Raw genomic sequence first — 19,526 nt, forward strand, 5'->3', positions numbered from 1 at the left:
GGCTCTTGAGGGTCATGTCACGGCTCATAGTGTCAGAGCCATGGCAGCGTCAGTGGCCCACTTGAAGTCAGCCACTATTGAAGAGATTTGCAAGGCTGCGACGTGGTCATCTGTCCACACATTCACATCACATTACTGCCTCCAGCAGGATACCCGACGCGACAGTCGGTTCGGGCAGTCGGTGCTGCAGAATCTGTTTGGGGTGTAAATCCAACTCCACCCTCCAGGACCCGAATTTATTCTGGTCAGGCTGCACTCTCAGTTAGTTGTTCTTCGTAGGTCAATTTCTGTTGTACCCTCGCCGTTGCGAGGTTCAATTGACCTGGGTTCTTGTTTTGAGTGAGCCTGAAAGCTAGGGATACCCCAGTCGTGAGAACAAGCAGCCTGCTTGTCCTCGGAGAAAGTGAATGATACATACCTGTAGCAGGTGTTCTCCGAGGACAGCAGGCTGATTGTTCTCACCTACCCTCCCTCCTCCCCTTTGGAGTTGTGTTTCATATTTTATTGCTTGTCATTCAACTGGCGGGAGCGGTCGCGCACGGGCGGGAAGACGGCCGCGCATGCGCGGTGGGCGTGCCCTGCGTGCCGACCGTCCAGCGAAGCCTTTTCCGGTTGGTGGGGGCTGCCGCGGACGTCACCCAGTCGTGAGAACAATCAGCCTGCTGTCCTCGGAGAACACCTGCTACAGGTATGTATCATTCACTGTACGGTCCATCCAGTCCATATTAATACAGTTCTGCAACACAAACTGAAATGAAAAAAAAAGTGATTGAAATATGAGATAAACTAAATGTTTTTTTTAATATCTTTATTAAGGGATGGTACAGAGCATATAATAACCTGACCATAACAAAACTCACATAGAGGGGCATAATCGAATGCGAACGCCTATCTCCATGGGCGTCTTTGTCCGAAAACGGGTACGTGAAGAGGCGGGACAGACCGTATTTTCGAAAAAAAATGGACGTCTATCTTTTTTTTCGATAATACGGTTTGTGTGGACCAAATGCCATGGATTTGTTCATTTCTTAGCTGGGCTTTTTTTTTTTTTTTTTTTTAGCGATAATGGAAACTAAAAATGCCCAGCTCAAAAACGTCCTAATCCGAGCCATTTGGTCATGGGAGGGGCCAGGATTCGTAGTACACTGGCCCCCCTGATATGCCAGGATACCAACTGGGCACCCTAGAGGTCAGTGCGGTGGACTTCAGAAAAAGCTCCAACATGCATAGCTCCCTTACCACGGGTGCTGAGCACCCAACCCCCCTTCCCCAAAACCCACTACCCACAAATGTATAACACTGCCATAGCTCTTAGGGGTGAAGGGGGCACCTACATGTGGGTACAGTGGGTTTTGGAGGGCTCCCATTTACCAGCACAAGTGTTACAGGTGGTGGGGGGGATGGGCCTGGGTCCACCTGCCTGACGTGCACTGCGGTACCCACTAAAAGTGCTCCAGGGACCTGGATACACGCAGGCCTCTAGGACTTGTTGCTGCTGTATAACTTTGGCACACCAGTTGACACCTGAAGACTAATCTCTCCGAAAACGTCCTTTATTGGAATAAGCACGCTTACTCACAGTTAACTGCAGATCAGAGGTTGTGCCCCACTGGCAACGAGTCTCCCTAGTACTGAAATGTGCAGTAGGTCAGAGCTGGCAGAATGCTATACAATGCCCTCTTTCAGCAACATTTAAGGTAAGTACTAGGTTCTGTAACGTGGCTAACACATGAAAGGGATCTAAAACTGGCTTACAAAAATGTCCACTACCTCATGGACTGCCGGAAACAAAACTGGACACACTCTGACCCAGTTAGCAGGGGGAAAAACACCATGGGAGTACAGCCTACCAACTACCAACATCGTGAGCATTTGCCACAAGCTAGTGGAATCATGGAGCCCAATACCCTACACCCACATAACAGAAAAGGTGTCACACTCACCCGAGAGCCACATCAGAACCAGGGAAAGGCTGTCACAGGATAGAACACATTCTGCTGTCATGGAGGTGGGTACAGCATTTGAGGCTGGCATAGAGGTTAGAAAAAAAGTTTTTAAAGTGGGGTTTTTTTTGGTGGGAGGGGGTTAGTGATCACTGGGGGAGTCCGAGGAGGTCATCCCCGATTCCCTCCAGTGGTCATCTGAGCAGTTGGGGCACTTTTTGGGGACTTGTTCATGAAAAAAAAGGGTCCCAAAAAAGTGACTCAAAATCGCGGTAAAAACGCCTTTTTTTTTTTTTTTTCGATTATCAGCTAAAGACGCCCATCTCTCCTCAGCTGATAACCACGCCCAAGTCCCGCCTTGACCACGCCTCCGACACGCCCCGTCAACTTTACCTGTTTCTGCGACGGATTGCAGTTGGAAATGCCCAAAATCGGCTTTCGATTATACCGATTTGGGCGCCCACGGGAGAAAGACGCCCATCTCCTGATTTGGGTCGAAATATAGGCGTTTTTCTCTTTAAAAATAAGCAGGATAGTGAATTACAAAACAATGTTCACCTTGTTCACCATAAACCGGTAACCAAAAGAGTGCCCTACATCATCTCTGTTCACAGTGTAATTGCCATGTTCCATTCCCCATTTTTCCCCCTGTTCCTTCCCTCCCCCCCCCCCCCCCCCCCCCCCGGTGCACCACTGTAGTTAGCCCAGCTTTCATTATTGAGGCCCCAGGAGAGAACCCTCCCCTTCATATAACCGCATATAGGTTTGCCAAAGTCCCCAATATGCCTTGTGTCTGCTTGTTGGCATAAGCCCATACTGCAACTCTATCCATGCAGCCATTTCTTTCATTAGAAAATGGCAGGCCTGATTTGGCGGTGGCAGCAGCTCTTCCCAGAACTGCAATATACACTTCTTGACCAATAGGGATGCCGAGAGGACAAACCTTCCCTGCACCTCCGACAATCTTTCCTCCCGCAGGCGCGTCATCTCTCCCAATAACAAGACCCCAAAGGACCACTCAAACGGTTTCCCAATTACTTTTTCCATCACCTCCAAGGAGTGGGCCCATAGTTCTGCTAGAGATGGGCATTCCATAAAGGTATGGACAAATGTGCCCTTTTCCCCGTGGCACCTCATGCACTCTTCCTCTTCCCATAGCCCCATTTATTTCCCTCGCTGCCGCATGATATATACCCTGTGTAGTATACGGTATTGTATATCTTGCAATGTTGCATTAGGGGTGATCTTGGAGAGGTTTTCAAAATCCTCCCCCAGTCTCTCCTGTGTTATCCTTTCTCCCAATATCATACTCCACCCTTCTGCTAATTTGGCCATTGCTGGGGTTTTCCTCTGTTCCATTATATGTTGAGTCTATTGAGATAACTCGTTCAGGTTCCCCTGCTGCAGCAAAAACACCTTGTCTAGGGTTGTGAACCGTATCTCGGAACCTGCCACTCTTGTCAGCTTATAGTCTCTCACCTGTAAGAACTAAAAAAAATTGTTTATATTCTATTTTCCACGTATTCCACATTTGTTCGAAAGTAGGGAATGCCTGACCCCCCAGCTCTGTCAGCTGCCCTATATATTTGCACCCCCAGCCGTCAATAATTCAAACTTACTCCTCCCCATTCCCGCTAGAATGCTGGATTATCCTCTAATGAGAAAAAGGGGTACCCCTTCCCAGTCTCCCCTATCACCACCCTCCACCATTTCCATGCCTTCCCTAGAGCAGCTATGAAAGGATTCTTCCGGATGCATGCCCCCCACTTCCCCTTACATCCCCCTAGTAGGGAAAACACATCTACCGGGGCGCACTAACTCTGCCAAAACTCCAGTAGCGCATACTTATCTATCCCTGTATGACACTCGTGGAGGATAAACTAAATGTATTCTATCTTTTAATAATATCAAAAAGTCTTCTTTCAGGTTTTACTATGAGACAGTTGTTTTACTTCAGTTTAGGATTTTTAAAGCAAGTCTTTTGCACTTACTCTCTACTCAGCTGTAGGAATCATCACCTAAACAGTAGTATGCATTGCATGCATTTAACCAGTGCCAGCAACTGAAAGAAATGCAGTTTTTTGGAAATACTGTAGAAATTACGCATCACCACATTACCATGTTATACATATTTTAAACTGAAAAAAAATGAAGTCCATAAACACTTTAATTATTTTTGTTCTTATATGACATGCATTTTAACATTTTTCTATATAGCTCACTGTTCCTGTTTTTCTTTTTATATTTCCTTTTCCTGTTTAGCTAAGATTTATGCATTCCAGCGACCTGAATGAATCATCTCCCAACTTGTCTGATGAACCATGTCTTCTGTCATCTTCCCAGGATCTGAAAGTAGTACAACCATCAGAAAGACCAAAGACTGTTGTTGACATGGCTAATCATACTACAATGAAGAAAGGGTTCTTCTTCAAAGGAAAAAAGCTCTTTAAAAAGCTGGGCTCCAGCAAAAAGGAGTAAAATCTTAAAATCTACAGAAACTTTGGCAGTAATTGAGGTATCTTAAAATAGTGCTTAGAATGAGGAAAGAGAAGGTTTTGATTATTAGTAGTTTAGTGTTAAGACAGAGTACTAGGGAGTCCCTTTAAAATATTAGGTTGCCTGATTCTTCACTCTGTGTCTTTGTGATCTAGTCATAAATTAAGGCAAAAAAACATTACCTTATTTCTTATGCTTTTAAGCTTGTTTTAAAATAAATTGTGTGTATCTTTGTTGTCACTGCTCCCTTAAATCTGTTCTGTAGCTGCATACAATGTATCACTGAGATGCTTAAATGGGGATTTGCAGAGCAACACCCTCATTTACATAAATTTGTAAGTAGGTGGAGTATTCAAAAAAAATTGAACACTGAGTTTGCCTCAGAAATGAAATAACAGACAGTAGAAGAAAAAGAATCGTAAATATTTTTTATTTTTAACTGCAAACTCATTTCCTGTTCAGATACAGAATATGAAGGTGAGAGTGTATTATCTGTATTTGATATCAGAAAATTTAGTTAAGATCATTTCACAGTGATCACTAGAACAAAAATACCTTGAACCTCATACTGAATATGCAGAAAAGAGCGTTTACAAAAAAAGCTATTCAAACAAGTAAAATGAGCTAATAAACTGAAAATGACAGAACAACACTAGCAAACTAAGTGGGCCTTTTAAAAAGGCGCTTTAGCATTTTTAGTGTACTCATGCGATATATGCTAGAGATTCCCATATATTCCTATGGGCGTCTCTAGTGTTTAGCGCACGCTAAAAACATTACCACGCCTTTGTAAAAGACACCCTACAAAATAAGGGTCTCCTTTTTTATCAAAGCGACTTAAATGAGTTTTGTGGTGATGAATAACGTTTGAAGGTTTACTTTGCAGGTATAATTTTAAGAAGATCATCTAGAAAATTTGTATATATTGAGTACCTTGGCGACTGAGGTTAAGTTTGTTAATGAGTTAGCTGCGTGCGTCTGGTAGCGCTATACAAGTGCTAATAATAATAATAATAGTCAATTGCAGAGTGTTTGGGATCAGGCTAGGCATCTTCTCAACAGAACCCCCCCCCCCCTCCCCAGCCCTCAGCTGTCTGATGAAAAGTTCAAGGAGTAAAGAACAAAGTTGGTGACTCTTGAAGTCTTGAAGCCAGGATTCAAAGTTTACTCAGTCCCTGTGCTCCAAATCTTTTGGACAGAAAGGTTTGGTTAGTAAATTTATTGGAATATGTTCTTGTTTGAAAATGTTTTAATGCTATTTCAATGTATAGATGAGAATTTATGCATTGGGTTCATCTGGAAATCCTTTTGACTGTTTCAACTAAGCACTGAGAATGTTGTAAATACTTTCTATACATTAGCAACTATGCTGGACTAAAAGCATGGTATTTTTCATCTTGGTTTTGCAAGGAATGCCTAAAATAAAGAATTCATACCAAACCACTCTCCCATTTGAAAATACTAGTTCATTAGCACTAAGTATAGCCAAGGTTGCTGCAGTGCAGTTGAATGTTTAGTAGTAGTTCATAAAATGAAATCTTGTTCCGTGAATGTATATAGACAATAAATGGTACCTGCCTTCTTTTATTTAAATATTTTACATTGCATATAGTATGAATTGTTTGATAATTGCGTGTGTCTCATTCAAAGGTGAACACTGGAAAAACTGGATCCCAAGTATGTACATTAATATGGAAATGAGAGCTTAAAGCTATTTTCATATTTTAAAAAAGTTCTTTACGTTTAAGAGTATATCACTTTTTAAATATGTTAAGTTTTCTAACACAGGGTTTTTAAATGAGCATTTGATTCTCTTTATGTCACAGATTATTTTGCATGTTTTATTTAAATGTTTGTTTTGTTAATGCTGATTTAGTATAGGAGATAAAACTAGATTGGTTTGGGTCACTAAAAGGTGAAATTCACAGGTGTTTCAATACATTTTTGTTTTGCCTTTTTTGAATATATTTTATAACAATAAAAAATATATTTTTACAGAACATTTGTTACATTTTCTTCTAATAAAATGTTGAGAATTGATCTCCTTTGAAGCAGAAATATAATCTTACATTGTAGTGCTGTTTGCTGCTTTCAACTGCTAAGTATCTTTCTGTACAAATGTGAGAATTGTGAAAGTTTGGGCACATGACCTATACAGTATAAGACTTGTAGTCTTTGTGCTTCTGACAGTTCTATACTGAACTGGTAAATGAAACCCAAGGTACAGCATTTTAAAAACTTTGATTACTCCCAGCTACTGAGAAAACTTCCTGTTCAATCTCTAGCTCCAGCCTAACTGCAGCAATCTCAAGGTATTTGCTAGTATCATGATACTGCTGCCAGAGTTCATGGCATCCATTTTGTGAAAAGCGCCACAACAGCATGGTCTGACATTGAATATCTGAGGCTAATTCTCCATGGGGCAGGATAATGCAGACACACTGGTAGCATCCTCTGTGGGCTGCCTGCCTGGACACACTCTCCCAGCTTGAATTCAATTGGATTTTAGTTGACCAATCAGGACTGAGAGCGCCCTTCCTGCCTTGTGCTTGACATGCTTGACTTGTACTTCTTAGTTTTTCCTTTTCAGCATACGCTACGGACATCCTGTCTTCTTTCACAGGAACACAGTAACATAGTAAATGACAGCAGATAAAGACCTGTACGGTCCATCCAGTCTGCCCAACAAGATAAACTCATTTTACATGGTATGTGATACTTTATATGTATACCCGAGTTTGATTTTCCTTGCCTTTCTCAGGGCACAGACCGTAGAAGTCTGCCCAGTACTGTTCTTGTACTAATTTCTGAAGCTAACATCGAAGCCCCTTAAAATTTACATTCCAGCCCATCCGTATCTATTCAGTCACGATCAGGGCGTAGACAGTAGAAGTCTGCCCAGCTCCCGTTTTGTTTCCCAATTACTGACGTCGCCACCCAATCTCCACTAAGATTCCACGGAACCATTCCTTCTAAACCAGATTCCTTTGTGTTTATCCCATGCATGTTTGAATTCCATTACCGTTTTCATCTCCACCACCTCCAGCGGGAGGGCATTCCACATATCCACCACCCTCTCTGTGAAAAAGTACTTCCTGTCCTGAGTTTAATTATTTATTTAATTGTTTGTCACATTTGTATCCCACATTTTCCCACCTATTTGCAGGCTCAATGTCACTTACATAGTACCGTAAAAGCGTTCGCCAATTCCGGTATGAACAAATACAGTAATGTTGTGGTAGAATAAGGTTCTTGTGTGCAGACACATTAGGGAATCGTAGAGAGGAAGAGTTATTACTAGTTATCACCAGTTTGCCCCCTCCCCCCCCACCTCAATTCATGTCCTCTAGTTCTACCGCCTTCCCGTCTTCGAAAAAGGTTAATTTGCAGATTAATACCTTTCAAATATTTGAATGTCTGTATCACGTCACCCCTGTTTCTCCTTTCCTCCAACGTATACATGTCCAGGTCAGCACGTCTCTCCTCGTACGGTTTAATCCCATACCATTTTTGTAGCTTTTCTTTGCACCGCTTCCAGTCTTTTTACATCTTTAGCAAGATACAGCCTCCAAAACTGAACACAATACTCCAAGTGGGGCCTCACCAACGACTTGTAGAGGGGCATCAACATCTCCTTTCTTCTGCTGGTTATGCCCCTCTGTAGCATCCTTCTGGCCATGGGCATCACCTTGTCGCATTGTTTCTTCACCTTCAGTTCCTCAGACACCAACACCCCAAGGTCTCCTGAGTCAAGCTCACTAATCTCTCCCCTCCTATCAGGTATCTCTCTTTTGGGTTTCTACACCCCAAGTGCTCTCTGAAACCTGAGAGCAGGGAGGAGCTTGACACTGTTTTGCTCCCGCTTTATAGATAAGTTCCCTTGAGAACACAGTCAAGGTGAAACGTGGCCCCACGTTGGGAATAACGATGGAACGTAAATTGTTAAGCACGTTTAACCACTAACACAAGGGTGTAAGCAGCAACAGCCCGTCAAAAACCCAGCACTGGATTGAACACGCCGAACAGATAAGTGTTATACTTGTAACCTTCAAAGTGTAAACAAGGTGACTTTGACTCTATAAGAGCTAGGCAGGAAGGAAGGCAAAGTGCTATGATGATAGAGGGTTGTTGGGCTGTAAACTGTTACCGCACTAATGGTAATTTAGCACAACAACAAACACTGAGCACTGCGTATTAAAAAATTATATATATATATATATATATATAATATAAGGAGCACAGAAATATTAAATTTTAACTGCCAGACCCTCAACCATTCTTCTAAGGTTCGGAGATCCTTTCTCATCGTTTCTACTCCCTCCAAGGTATCCACTGTATTGGCTATTTTCGTGTCATCCGCAAAAAGGCACACCTTTCCTTCCAAACCCTTCAGCAATATCTCCCACAAATATATTAAAAAGAATAGGCCCCAGCACCGACCCCTGAGGAACTCCACTGCTCAACTTCCTTTCCTCGTGAACAAATTCCATTTACCACCACCCTCTGCCATCTGTCAGTCAACCAGTTTCTTACCCAGGTCACCACTTTCAGTCCCAAGTTCAATCCTTTCAGCTTATTCACGAGTCTTTTGTGGGGGACCTTATCAAAGGCTTTGCTGAAGTCCAAGTAGATTACATCTAGCACACGTCCCTCATCCAGTTCTTTGGTCACCCAGTCAAAGAAGTCAATAAGATTCGTTTGGCAGGATTTTCCTTTGGTAAAGCCATGTTGCCTCGGGTCCCGTAACCCGTCGGCTTCTAGAAAGTTAACTAACCTTTCTGTCACAAATGTGGTTGTGATCCCTTTCAGACCCCCTCTCAGACTCACCTTATTTCTGCTGGTCAGCTTTTGAGCTGGCTTCTGTCTGTTCTTCCTGAGTTAGATCTGTCTCTGTGTGCTGGCTGCTTCCAGCATGGCTCTAATTACTCTACTATACTGCACCTGTGTGTGTTAAGCCTCTCTGTGCTTCAGTATGCTTCCTGCCTGTGTCCTGCTGTTGTGACATCATCAGTCAGGGCCTTGATAAGGAAGTGGTGTGCTTCCATTCAGGGCCTTTGCATTGCCAAAGGTCTCTGGGTGAGTTTGTGTGGTCTGTTGCACCTCTGCCTAGTCTAAGTTTCTTGTCTGAATTCCTTGCCGAGTTCTTGGTTAGTCTGTGTGCAGTTTAGCTTTCAAGCGTTTTGCTTTTACCTTTCTTTGTGGCTGCTAGGCAGCTTTCAGTCCTTGCTCTTCTGCTTGTCTGTGTTTCTTTCCTAGTGGCTGCGTGACAGCTTTCAGTCCTTGTTCACTAGTCACTGTATGCTCTTGAGTCCTTTCCCCTGTGTGTGTTCCTGGTTCCTCTAAGTCCTGCCGGCCGCCTGCAGCCAGGGGCTCAACTCCTGGGGAATAGTGGTCAAGTGCAGGCGAAGCCTTGCTCCAGTCCTGTGTTCCAGTCCAAGTGTTCTTGTCCAGTGTGTTTCTGCTTTACTACTACTACTACTACTTAACATTTCTAAAGCGCTACTAGGGTTACACAGCGCTGTACAATTTAACATAGAGGGACAGTCCCTGCTCAAAGACCTTACAATCTAAGAGACAAGTGAACGGTCAGTCCGATAGGGGCGGTCAAATTGGGGCAGTCTGGATTTACTGAACGGTAAGAGTTAGGTGCTGAATGCAGCATTGAAGAGGTGGGTTTTAAGCAAAGACTTGAAGATGGGCAGGGAGGGGGCTTGGCGTAAGGGCTCAGGAAGGTTGTTCCAAGCATAGGCTGAGGCGAGGCAGAATGAGCAGAGCCTGGAGTTGGCGGTGGTGGAGAAGGGTACAGAGAGGAGGGATTTGTCCTGTGAATGGAGGTTACGGGCGGGAACGTAAGGGGAGATGAGGATAGAAAGGTAGTGAGGGGCAGCAGACTGAGTGCATTTGTAGGTAAGAAGGAGAAGCTTGAATTGAATGCGGTATCTGATTGGAAGCCAGTGAAGTGACCTGAGGAGAGGGGTGATATGAGTATATCGGTTCTGGCGAAATATGAGACGTGCAGCAGAGTTCTGAACAGATTGAAGGGGGGATAGATGGCTAAGTGGGAGGCCGGTGAGGAGTAAGTTGCAGTAGTCAAGGCGAGAGGTAATGAGAGCATGGACGAGAGTTCGGGTGGTGTGTTCAGAGAGGAAAGGGCGAATTTTGCTGATTTTAAAGAGGAAGAAGCGACAGGTCTTGGCTATCTGCTGGATATGCGCAGAGAAGGAGACGGAGGAGTCAAAGATGACTCCGAGGTTGCGGGCAGATGAGACGGGGAGGATGAGGGTGTTATCAACTGAGATAGAAAGTGGAGGAAGAGGAGACATGGGTTTTGGTGGAAAGACGATGAGCTCGGACTTGGACATGTTCAGTTTCAGGTGGCGGTTGGACATCTTTGCTTATCCCTGTCTGCAGTCCCTGCTTTGTGTGTGTGTGTTAGCCCAGTGCTGGTTGGGGTGATTTTGCCTGCCACTGCCGCTCCTTGGCAGCGGCCCAAGGGCTCACAAACCTAGTTGCTGCTTTGAAACCTGACACTTCTAGCAGCGACTCCTTTTTTTTTCCCTTCCACCAACGTGAGACTTACCCGCCTGTAGTTTCCCACTTCTTCCCTGTCTCCAGTTTTGTGAAGAGGGACCACATCTGCTCATCTCCCATCTCGCGGAACCTCTCCCATCTCTAAAGATCTATTAAATAAATCTTGAAGAGGTCCCGCCAGGACCTTTCTGAGTTCCTTCAGTATCCTGGGATGTATCCCATCCGGCCCCATAGCTTTGTCCACCTTCAGATTCTCCAGCTGTTGGGCAGACTAGATGAACCGTAGAGGTCTTTGTCTGCCGTCATCTACTATGTTACTATCCAGCTTATAATCGAAAGTGATCGCCAGCCATCTTCCAACACAAATCGGGAGATGGCCGGCGATTTCTTAAAAGCGGCGAAATCGGTATAATCGAAAGCGGCATTTATGACAGCATTGCCGCTTTCCCGTCGCTTCGCCGGCAAACGTTCAAGGGGGCGTGTCGGTAGATTAGCGTGGGCGGGCATGGGCGTGGCTACCAGATGGCCGGCTTTCGCCGATAATGGAAAAAAAAAGCGGTGTTAAGCAGTATTTCGCCAGCTTTACTTGGTCCTTTTATTTTCACGACCAAGCCTCAAACAGGTGCCCCAAATGACCAGATGACCACTGGAGGGAATGGGGTATGACCTCCCCATACTCCCCCAGTGGTCACCAATCCCCTTCCAAACTAAAAAAATAAAACTAAAAACCTTTTTTGCCAGCCTCAAATGCTAGCCTCAAATGCTGTACCCACCTCCATGACAGCAGAATGTGTTGTATCCTCCGATAGCCTTTCCCTGGTTGCGATGTGGCTCTCGGGTGAGTGTGACACCTTTTCTGTTAGGTGCCTTGCAGAGTCACATTAGCAATGCATTGTGGTGGGTGTAGGGTACTGGGCTCTACTCCCATGGTGCTTTTCCCCCCTGCTAACTAAGTCAGAGTGTGCCCTGTTTTGTTTCCTATTGTAGTCCATGCGGTAGTGGCCATTTTTGTAAGCCAGTTTTAGTTCCCTTTCCTGTGTTACCCCCATTAGAGAATGTAGTTCTTACCTTGAATGGTGCTGAAAGAGGGCATTGTACACCATTGTGCCAGCTCTGACCTACTGCTAATCTTAGTACCAGGGGACTCTTTGCCAGTGGGGCACAACCTCTGATCCACAGTTAACTGTGAGTAAACGTGGTTATTTCAAGAAAGGACTTTTTCAGAGAGATTAGTCTTCAGGTGTGAACTGGTGTGCCAAAGTTATACAGCAGCAATAAGTCCTAGAGGCTGTATGCAGGTCCATGGAGCAATTTTAGTGGGTGCAGTACATTTGTGGGTAGTGGGGTTGGGGGGGGGGGTTGGGGGGCTCAGCTCCCAAAGTAAGGGAGCTATGCACGTGGGAGCTTTTCTGAAGTCCACCGCAGTGACCCCTAGGGTGGCTGGTTGGTGTCCTGGCATGTCAGGGGGGCCAGTGCACTAAAAATGCTGGCTCCTCCCACGGCCAAATGCCTTGAATTTGGCTGGGGTTTGAGATGGCCGACATAACTTTCCATTATCGCTGAAAAACAAACCCGGCCATCTCAAACCCGGCGAACTCCACGGCATTTGGCCGGGCTAAACCGTATTATCGAAAAAAAAAAGATGGACGGCCATCTTTTTCGATAATACGTTTCCGGCCAGCTGTAGCGCCGCCGCCAACATAGATCGCCGGCAATCTATTTGGCCGGCGACGTTCGATTATGCCCCTCCACGTTACCAGAGGAAAACTGTCAGGGATTCTATTCCAAGTACTTCCTTGTGCAGAAAAAGACAGGGGGGATGCGTCCCATTCTAGACCTAAGGACCCTGGACAAATTCCTGATCCACAAGAAGTTCAGGATGGTTTCCCTGGACACCCTTATTCCCATGATACAGGAAAATGATTGGCTATGCTCTCTGGACTTAAAAGATGCATACACTCACATCCTGATACTTCCAACTCATAGGAGTATCTTTCATTTCACTTTCAGTACCACATATTACATATTAGCCTCGCGTCAGCTCCCAGGGTTTTTACAAAATTTCTAGCAGTAGTCACAGCGTCACTACGCAGACTGGGGAGTTCATGTGTTCCCTTATCTCTGAGGTGAAGAGCACCTCAGAGGAAGCTGCTCGGAACTCAATGCAGATGACTGTTCAGGTGCTGGAACTACTAGGGTTTGTTATAAACTACCCCTTCTCCATCCTGTTCAACAATTGGAGCTCATAGGAGCCCTGCTCAATTCGAAGAATGTCTGAGCCTACCTCCCGGAGATGCATGTGGACAACCTTCTTTCCCTTGCGTCCAAGGTTCAGACATCGCAGCAGGTGTTAGATCCAACTTTCTTTGTAAACAATTCACAAACACATAGTAGAGAAAAAGATTTATTTCAACGACCCTCCCTTGGGCCGAGGCTGTATAAGAACGTTATACAGGAAGCGAAGTGAATACTTACAATATAGAAGAATACAAATCAAGATAAAAGTGAGGCTTTGCTTGCTTTTCAGTTTCTTATATACATCTTATATACTAGTTTCTGTGTCTAATTTCTTGAATCAATCATTGCCACATCTGCGAATGTCAGCTATTTTCTTTCCTGGTTCTCAGATGTTCTGACCCCTTGATCTATGCCCTATTAACCCTGTGAATGGTTTCATTGTTTGCACATGTGTATGACTTATAATCGTTCACAGCTGTTGCCAACTGGTACTTTTCCAGCACTAAATATACAAATCCTAAATATACAAATCCTCCCTTGAACCTTATTTATAAGGTTCACACCTGATTATACGATTATAGTTTGCATCACTGTTAGACTGAGAACAATTCCTATTGCCAGGTTATTCTTCAGGCCGTCATGGCAATGACAAACATTTTCTATCAAATCATAGAATCAGCATATGAGGTTTTTCTGACGTCCAAGTATCCTAATAATCCTGGACAGTTGGGTTCTGATGTATCACCCATAGTATCTGGTGAACTGACAGTGTGAACTTGATTTACCATTGTCATTTTTAAAGTTCTTTGACACATGTTGCGACAACAACTCATCAGACATGGCAAACAGCATAGCAACAGCCCTGCAACACATATGAAAACAATACATCCCAGTACTATACCTTTTAACCATGATCCCAACCCAGAAAACCAATTTGTAATTGTTTCCCACCATGAGGTATCGAATAATCCTTCATAATCACTTGCTTTTAATTTTGCTAAAGAAAGAATGAGCTGCATTGCATTTTTAACAATAATAGATTGATTTCTGATAACAGTACAACATGAGGTATCATTAATAAGTTCACAAACATCATCATCAATCTGCCTTTGTAGGGCGGTTAAAGCAATGTCCAATTCATGGGTAACAACATGTAATAATGATTGTAATTGTCTAATTGACATTCCTAATTCAGCAGTGGCAGCTGGTTCTGCAAAAGGTATCCAAGATGTTGTAGTGTTGCTGCGGCAGCTTCAGAGCTCTGGTATGAAGGAGGCTGTTTTTGAACTTCCTCGTCTGCCTTCATGCATGCTGTTTCACGCATCTGTGTCTCAATTTTCATTTTATCAGCATGGTATAAGTCTGCTGCTACCATAAACAGATTTAAAACATGTAAGTGTTTCTGCAAGGATTTTCCCTTTTTGTTTTGTTGTATGTATTTTAAAACAGACAACAGCTGGGTTCTTACAAATGAACCAGCACCCGGCCATGATAAAAATGAATCCTGTGAGGCATATCCAGCCCATTTAGTACAGGTTTGTTGGATAACCAGAGCTTCAAAAGGAAAAGTGTCTTTCACGTGTACTAAAGGCGAACAATTTTTTCTACTGTCTATATAGAGTACATAAGAGGGATCGGTAGTCTCATTCCCCTTCTCTGCAGTAGGAGAGCAAAGAGACCGATCTTTATACCAAAAGCGCTTCATAATAAAATTACCCAAAAAGTATAAAAGCAGAAAATAAAAGATAAAAAGAAGTATAGAAATAAACAAGTATAGAAATAAGAAAGCAATATTTTACAACTATTAAAAACTTTGCTTCAGCATATACTCACGATTATGTTGCACAACTTTCAAACACCTACTCAGATCAGACTGGCCATTTCTGAAGATCATAGGAAAAAAGTCACAACAATCATCACAACACTTAATTCTGCATTCAAAAAGACATGTCTCTAGTCCTGCCGCGGTCGCCAATTTGTTAGATCCAACTTTCTTTGTAAACAATTCACAAACACATAGTAGAGAAAAAGATTTATTTCAACGACCCTCCCTTGGGCCGAGGCTGTATAAGAACGTTATACAGGAAGCAAAGTGAATACTTACAATATAGAAGAATACAAATCAAGATAAAAGTGAGGCTTTGCTTGCTTTTCAGTTTCTTATATACATCTTATATACTAGTTTCTGTGTCTAATTTCTTGAATCAATCATTGCCACATCTGCAAATGTCAGCTATTTTCTTTCCTGGTTCTCAGACGTTCTGACCCCTTGATCTATGCCCTATTAACCCCGTGAATGGTTTCATTGTTTGCACATGTGTATGACTTATAATCGTTCACAGCTGTTGCCAACTGGTACTTTTCCAGCACTAAATATACACAGGTCACGGCTCTGCAGATATTGAGATTATTGGGTCATGTGGAGGGGCATTTTCGAAAGGGACTTTCAAGGTGAGATTTGGACGTCCTTGCAAAACGTCCAAATCCAGGGACAGGGAAACCCATATTTTTGAAACAAGATGGACGACCATCTTTCGTTTCGAAAATACCATCAGGGACGTCCAAATCCTTAAATTTCATCGTCCCTACATTTGGACATCCCTAGACATGGACGTTTCTGATTTTCAGCGATTTTCAAAACCAAAGATGTCTATGTCAGAAACGACCAAATGCAAGCCATTTGGTCGTGGGAAGAGCCAGCATTTGTAGTGCATTGGTCCCCCTGACATGCCAGGACACCAGCTGGGCACCCTAGGGGGCACTGCGGTTAATTTCATAAATTGCTCCCAGAAACATAGCTCCCTTACCTTGTGTGCTGAGCCCCCCCCAAAACCCACTACCCCAAACTGTACACCACTACCATAGCCCTTACAGGTGAAGGGGGGCACCTAGATGAGGATACAGTGGGTTTGTGGTAGGTTTTGGAGGGCTCACTGTTTCCTCCACAAATGTAACACGTAGGGGGGTATGGGCCTGGGTCCGTCTGTCTGAAGTGCACTGCAGTACCTACTAAATCTGCTCCTGGGACCTTCATGTGCTGTCACGGACCTATGACATCTGAGGCTGGCATAGAGGCTGGCACAAAATATTTTTAAAGATGTTTTTTGACGGTGGGAGGGGGTTAGTGACCACTGGGGGAGTAACAGAGGTCATTCCCAATTCCGTCTGGTGGTCATCTGGTCATTTCGGGCACCTTTTTCTGTCTTAGTTGTAAGAAAAACAGGTCTGGGTGAAAACGTCCAAGTGCTCGTCAGGGACGTCCTTGTTTTTTTTCGATTATGGGTCAAGGACATCCAAGTGTTTGCCACTCATCTCAATCATAAGGTCCCTCAGTTTTGTTCCAAACTTCAGGCCCATGACAGACTAGCGTTGAATGCTTTCCTTGTTCATTGGGGGACAGGTCTTCCATATGCGTATTCTCCCATACCTCTACTGGGGAAAAGTTTGTTGAAACTCAAGCAAGACCATGGAACTATGATTCTGATTGTGCCCTACTGGCCGCATCAGATTCGGTTCCCTCTTCTTCTGGAATTGTACTCCGAAGAACCATGGAGACTGGGGTGTTTTCCGACTCTCGTCACGCAGAATGAGGGGTCACTTCTACATCCCAGTCTCTGGCTCTCATAGCCTGGATGTTGAGCGCCTAGAATTCACTTCCTTTGGTCTTTCGGATGGTGTCTCCCGAGTCTTACTGGCTTCCAGGAAAGATTCCACTAAGAGGTGTTATTCCTTTAAATGGAGGAGGTTTGCCATCTGGTGTGACAGCAAGGCCTTAGATCCCCTTACTTGTCCTACACAGAACCTGCTTGAATACCTCCTACACTTTTCAGCATCTGGTTTTAAGACCAACCGTAAGGGTTCATCTTAGTGCAATTAGTGCTTATCATCAATGGATAGAAGGTAAGCCTATCTCTGGACAGCCTTTAGTTGTTTGCTTCATGAGAGGGGGCTTTTGTCAAAGCCCCCTGTCAAACTTCCGCTCATTGTCATGGGATCTCAACAGCATTCTTACCCAGCTGATGAAGCTCCTTTTGAACCACTGAATTCCTGCCATCTGAAGTACTTGACCTGGAAGATTGTTTTCTTGGTGGCTGTTACCTCAGCTCATAGGGTCAGTGAGCTTCAACCCTTAGTAGTTGATGCACCTTACCTTAAATTTCATCACAATAGAGCAGTCCTCCGCATGCACCCTAAGTTACTGCCAAAGTTGGTGTCAGAGTTTTATCTGAACCAGTCGATTGTCTTGACAACATTTTTTCCCCACCCTCATGCCCATTCTGGCAAAAGCAGCTTGCACACCTTGGACTGTAAGAGAGCGTTGGCCTTTTTCTTGGAGCAAACGAAGCCCTTCAGACAGTCTGTCCAGTTTGTTTATTTTGATTCCAAGAGGATGGAAGTTGCCATCGGCAAACTCACCATTTCCAATTGGCTAGCAGGTTACATTTCCTTCACTTATGCCCAAGCTGGGCTGACTTTGGGAGGGGGGGAGTCATCTCACGGCTCATAATGTTAGGGCCATGGCTGTGTCAATGGCTCATTTAAAGTCAGCCTCCATTGAGGAGATTTGCAAGGCTGTGACGTGGTCTTCAGTCCACATATTCACATCTTGAGAGCAGGATATCCGACACGACAGTTGGTTTGGGCAGTCAGTGTTGCAGAATCTGTTTGGGGTCTACAATCCAACTCCACCCTCCTAGGCCCTCCTAGGCCTGTTTTATGCTGTTCCAGGCTGCACTCTCATCTAGTTTGTATATAGTTTCAGGTTAATCTGCATTGCGTCCTTGCCATTGTGAAGCCCAATTGACCACTGTTTATTGTTTTGGGTGAGCCTGGATGCTAGGGATTCCCCACTTGTGAGAATAACAGAGCCTGTTTGTCCTTAGAAAAAGTATAGATACTTACCTGTAGCAGGTATTCTCCGAGGACAGCAGGCTTCCCATTCTCACAATTCTGCCCACCTCTCCTTGGAGTTGTTCTTTTTTTTTTCCCCTTCATTTTTCTTCTTTTGTGTTTAACTGAAGAGGCACGGTCGCACTGCAGGCAGGAAGGCACTTTGCACATGCGCTTTGGAGCATTGCTCATGCTCCAGAAGGCTCTCGCATATGCTTGGTATCATGCCGACCCGGGTGATGCGGATCGTCTACCTGCTTGTGAGAATATGAAGCCTGCTTTCCTCAGAGAATACCTGCTACAGGTAAGTATCTTCACTTTATAAGTAAGCAACAATGCTTTGCATTATCATATCCTTGGAATGCATATACATAAGATGTGATGGATTCATGGCTTCGGGAAAGGCAGGCGAATTTGTGAAACTTGGGCACCATCAGCTGTTTTAACAGAAGTAGGCAAGAGAAGTTCTGAGAGAAGAGGACATTTCTCTGGTAAGTGAACACTGTTTTGCTTTGTGCTATGGGAACTTAAATATTGGGGTTTAAAGGAGGTATTCTAGGATAGTGATAGGCAGAATAAAAATATAAAAAAGCAAACTTTACCAACTAATCTCCATACTCTTCCCCCCTAGTTTTAAAACTTGAACTTTGTACCACATCATTAACAGCACTGCAAAACCTAGTTTAGTATTAAGAGGGAGGGGGGAGAGAGAAAAGAGCAGGTGTTATTAACTAGTTTCCATAGTGTACAACCCTTTTCCCATAGTTTTAAACTGAAATTTTCTCTAGAAGTAGACATTTTTCCCATAGTTTTAAACTGAATCATTTTCTAGAGGTATCAATAGAAATCAAACAAAATAAAACATGGAAAAGAATATAAGATGATACCTTTTTTATTGGACATAACTTAATACATTTCTTGATTAGCTTTCGAAGGTTGTCCTTCTTCGTCAGATCGGAAATAAGCAAATGTGCTAGCTGACAGTGTATATAAGTGAAAACATTCAAGCATTACTATGACAGTCTGACAGGGTGGGAGGATGGAGGTGGGTAGGAGGTATGCATGGGGACATCAAAGCATATCACTGATATTCTAACAGGATGGGTGTGGATAGGTGAGGGGTTGTGTGATCAACAGAGACATACAGCTTTATGGTTTATAATGGGCTAGGAACCCCAGATTCTTGTTAAGTCCTTTCTGTTGGGTGTTAAAATATTCAATCATTCTGACTTCAAAGGTCTTACGTTCTTGTATGGTTTTAAAGTTACCTTTCAGGATTCTCACTGTGAAGTCACTGGTACAGTGTCCTGGTCCTGTAAAATGTTGGCCAACAGGTGTGGGAGCCCTACTGGCACCAGCATTGTTCATGTGATGTCTATGTAAATTGAATCTTGTCTTAAGCATCTGGCCTGTTTCTCCAATATAGCA

At 43.9% G+C, this 19,526-nt stretch overlaps 1 protein-coding gene across 1 annotated transcript in view; it reads left to right on the forward strand.

Moving 5' to 3' along the window:
* Positions 1-6,280, forward strand: part of TSPOAP1 (TSPO associated protein 1) — an 864,237-nt gene extending 857,957 nt beyond the window's left edge. The window contains exon 23 of the mRNA XM_030186055.1: positions 4,206-6,280. Within this exon, the coding sequence (XP_030041915.1) occupies positions 4,206-4,421 (216 nt within the window). The 3' untranslated portion in view covers positions 4,422-6,280. The remainder of the gene's footprint in view (positions 1-4,205) is intronic.
* The last annotated feature ends 13,246 nt before the right edge of the window (positions 6,281-19,526 follow it).

Source organism: Microcaecilia unicolor, chromosome 13 (genome assembly GCF_901765095.1).
Source record: "Microcaecilia unicolor chromosome 13, aMicUni1.1, whole genome shotgun sequence".
NCBI lineage: Eukaryota > Metazoa > Chordata > Amphibia > Gymnophiona > Siphonopidae > Microcaecilia > Microcaecilia unicolor.